At 52.6% G+C, this 3,881-nt stretch overlaps 1 protein-coding gene across 1 annotated transcript; it reads right to left on the reverse strand.

The window, feature by feature from the left end:
- Nucleotides 1-2,909: 2,909 nt before the first annotated feature.
- Nucleotides 2,910-3,437, reverse strand: LOC139682993 (zinc finger protein 773-like). The gene is given in 1 exon segment (XM_071577695.1): nt 2,910-3,437. A coding segment is annotated over 1 exon segment (528 nt).
- Nucleotides 3,438-3,881: the final 444 nt, after the last annotated feature.

Genomic DNA, 3,881 nt, shown 5'->3' on the forward strand with positions numbered 1-3,881 from the left:
TATGCTCCTCTTCCTCGGTGAACTTTTCAACTTGGCTTGGTTTTTGCTGATTCTGGGGATGATTCTTGCCAAACATGGTACTTTGAATTTCTTATCTTCTTTCTCCGGATTAGTTTGTTCTGTGATTTCTTTAGGTATGCATATTTTGCCCTATTTTGGATGGACCTTGAGCCTTATCTCCTTGGATATTCCCTTGAATGTTAGGTATTTTCTACAAACCCTTTAGTTCCCAGTTTTACTCTGCTTCAAAACATTGACTAGTTAGAAAAGAAATACATAGCCAAAAGACATTCAGGCTTTTAACCATTTGTCTAAGCCCTAAAAATGTATGTCTTAGGTGATTCACAAGATGTTTGTGTAGCTTGGAAGCATGTGGAGTGATTGATGTCACTCAGATGGATATGCACCACGGAATGTACGGTGTCCTCAGTGAAATTCCCCTCATAAACCGGCAGAAATTTGACTCCTGGGGAGCTGCATTGTATCAGGCACAGCCCCTGTGCACTGCCCATGGTGTCAATAAAGGCACTTTGGTTCACAGTGCAGCCATGGGTGGGTTACTGTGACTCAGCCCGAGAAACCAGGGCTGTGCCCTCGGGCGCTCGGACCTCCATGAGGAGGATAAAGGCACCGCCGACCCCCCCGGTGCCCCAGCAGCAGCTCTGCCCCCCAGAGCGGGGCTGTGCCCCCCCAAGCGGGGCTGTGTCCCAGACCCCACGGCCCATCCCGGGCTAGGGGCTGAGCGCGGAGCAGGCGCTGAGCTGCTGGATCTGTCTCGGGGCTCAGGGGGACAAGGGGTGTGTCCCTCAACTGGCACAAACAGGAGATGAGTGGTGTGTGTCAGTCCCTCCCCCTCGCTCTGACCCTCCCCCCACTGCAGCCTTTCTGCCAAAGCCCCCAGAATGCCGTGCCAGGCCCTCCATCCCACGGCCTGGGATAAGGGAGATTCCAGCCCCTCATGGGCTTTTCTGCACTGGGGGGGGTCTCTGCTGCCCCACGTCATCCAAATACCTGCCCCCAGGGCGGCAGTTTGGGGCAGGACTGAGGGTTTAGGGACTGCCAGAGCAGACCTGAGCTGGGAGGGAAGCACAGACAGAGACTCACATGTGGGAGTATCCCAAAAGAATTGAATTATTCCAAAATATCCCTGAGTTCATCCCACAGTAACTCTGATCCCTCCCCCAATATCTGAATTTTCCCCAAATAACTGAAACCTCTTTGAATACCTGATTCTTCACAAAAAAACCCTTTGATTCTTCCCCAAATACTCCAAAAAATACCTGAGGTCTCCTAAATATTTCTGAATTATTCTAAAATACCACTGAACTCCCCCTAAATCCCCCTGAACTCTCTCAAACAACTCTCAATCCTCCAGAAAATCTCCAGGAAATCTCACCAAATACTACTCAATTAGCTGCACCCCCTTAAACTGCCACAAAACATGCAAAGACCCTCCAAACACATTCAGAGCCCACCAAAGTCCTTACCAAACCCCCTTCTGGGGGGACCTTTAGGGGTACTGGTGCTGCTGGGCCCCCCCTGGCTGTGGGTGAGGAGCTCTTGGGTGAGCAGGGTGGGGGGTGGGAGGAGGGGATGGTGGGAAAGGTCTGAGGGGAAGGGGATAAAAAGGGTGGTTGGACCCCCAAACTCAGCAGAAGGGGAGTGGGACCCCTCTAAAAACAGAGTGGGGCTGGAAACTGAGGACTGGGGACAAAGGGAAAAGGGATGGGAGAGGTCAGAAAAGTGGGTAAAAAGGGAGAGTTGGACCCCCAAAACTGATCAGGGGGTGGATGGGCACTGGGGGGATGAGTTGTAAGGGGTGGGAGAAGAGGGAGAGTGTGAACTGTGACCCCCAAAGTGATCTCGGGGGTCTGGGGATTGAGGGGACAAAGGGAAAGGGGAGGAATAGGCAGAAGAGTGGAAAAGGGAGGGAGGGGCAGCTGGCAGGATGGACAGTCCTATGGGGGTCTTTGGGCAGAGGGGGGATTGGAAAAGGGGGCTACAGGGTGGCTCCCTGAGCTCCCAACCTGCTGTGGGGTGCTGGGGCTGCTGGAGAGCGGGGACACCCTGGGGCAGGGGAAAAATAGAAAGCTTAGGGTTTTATTTATTATTAAAATTATCAAAGATGTTAAAATGATTTTCTACACAATATAAATGCTAAAACTACCAGTAGTGTAGTGTAAGACAGGACAGTGCACCATCCTAAAGCAACTGATGAAGCAATTCTACTAAAGCTATTACAAAAGAATGAATTATTAAGTAGAGATCAATGGAACTCACCCAGCCCAAGGGACCAAGGGACCTCTGCTCTCAGCCTCGAGGAGTGACCTTGGTGGGGGTTCCCACCCTAAGGAAGGAATCTCCACACACACCCCAAGAAGGGATATGTTGGAAGAACCTGCCCCTGTGAAAGGGGACTGGACCTTTAGAGTATAAAGGCATTGACTGACAGTCATTTGACTCCTGGGGTTGCCTCACCATCAGGATGGTAATCTGGGGTTGAAACCAGAGTGGAGTCCCCTCAGCCAACCACTGATACATTTGCAAACAGGGCATTGTTTGCTTGTACATTCCAATGAGGGATGTCCTGCCACAGGCCTAAAGTCATCAAATCCCCTCATCCCAATTGATTTTCAAGGTCAGCTCTGTGTCCTGATGGATGTTCCTCCCACTGTGTTCACCCAGGTACCTACAGCGAACCAGGAGGATGAGGAGACCACCAGCCAAATGTTTTCCCAATGTGAGTCACCAGGAATGTTGGTCACCAAGACTCTACTCAAAGTGGGTTCCCAGGTCTTTACCCAACATTGGTCTCCTTGTCTGTGCTCAATGTGGGTCCTCCAATGGGTGATGGAGTTGGAGCATCAGATGATGCTCTTCACACAGTTGGGGCACTCATAGGGCTTCCCTTACTGGTGGGTCCACTGGTGTCTGGTCAAATTAGAGTTGTCAGTGAAATTCTTGCCACACTCATCACACCTGTAGAGTCTCTCCCGGGTGTAGATGGACCAGTGGGTGATGAGGGTGGAGTTATGCTTGAAGCTCTTCCCACACTCCCCACACCTGTAAGGCCTCACCCCATTGTGGATGCGATGGTGGGTGAAGAGGCTGGAGTACTGGTTGAATCTCTTCCCGCAGTCCGTGCAGCGGAAGGGCCTCTCCTCTGTGTGTGTGCGCTGATGCTGGAGGAGAACTGAGTTTTTCTGAAACCTCTTCCCACACTCTGAACACTCGTAGGGACGTTTCCCGGTGTGGATCATTTGATGGCAGATCAGCTCAGAGCTGTTTCTGCAGCCCTTCCCACATTCCCCACATGTTTAGGGCCATTCCCCAGTTTGGATCATTTGGTGGCTGATCAGGGTGGAGCTCTTGCTGAAGCTCTTCCAACATTCCAAGCACCTGTAGCACTTCTCCCTTGAGTGAAGTCGCTGCTGCATCACTAGGTCGGAGCACCTGCTCAAGCTACGGCCACCTTTGGGGAACTAGGTGGGTTTTTCCTCCTCTGAGCACCCAGGTCTAGTTTTGGAGCTTCTCCCACTGGCAGATCTCTGTGGATTTTCCTCCCCGGTCACTTCCTGCACCGTGGAGCCGTTCAAAATTGCCTCTGCCACCAGGTTCTGCCAGGGCGATTTGTCCTCCTTGCTCTCCGCGCTCAGATCAGGGCCTGGAGCAGGAAGGAACAAGGACAGGCAGGGCATTTGCCTCCAGCCCACAGGGAAGGCCAAGGACATCCCCCCAAACCCGCCCCTGGCAGGACGGCGACGGCAGCAGGGTTGTCCTGCAGCTGGGGCCATGCTCGGCTGGAAGATGCAGCACAAGAGAGGGGCAAAGGGGCACTGACTTCCTCCTCACCTGCCTGGGGATCCTGGGGCATCTTCTTC

Source organism: Pithys albifrons, chromosome 26 (genome assembly GCF_047495875.1).
Source record: "Pithys albifrons albifrons isolate INPA30051 chromosome 26, PitAlb_v1, whole genome shotgun sequence".
NCBI classification, from domain to species: Eukaryota; Metazoa; Chordata; class Aves; order Passeriformes; family Thamnophilidae; genus Pithys; species Pithys albifrons.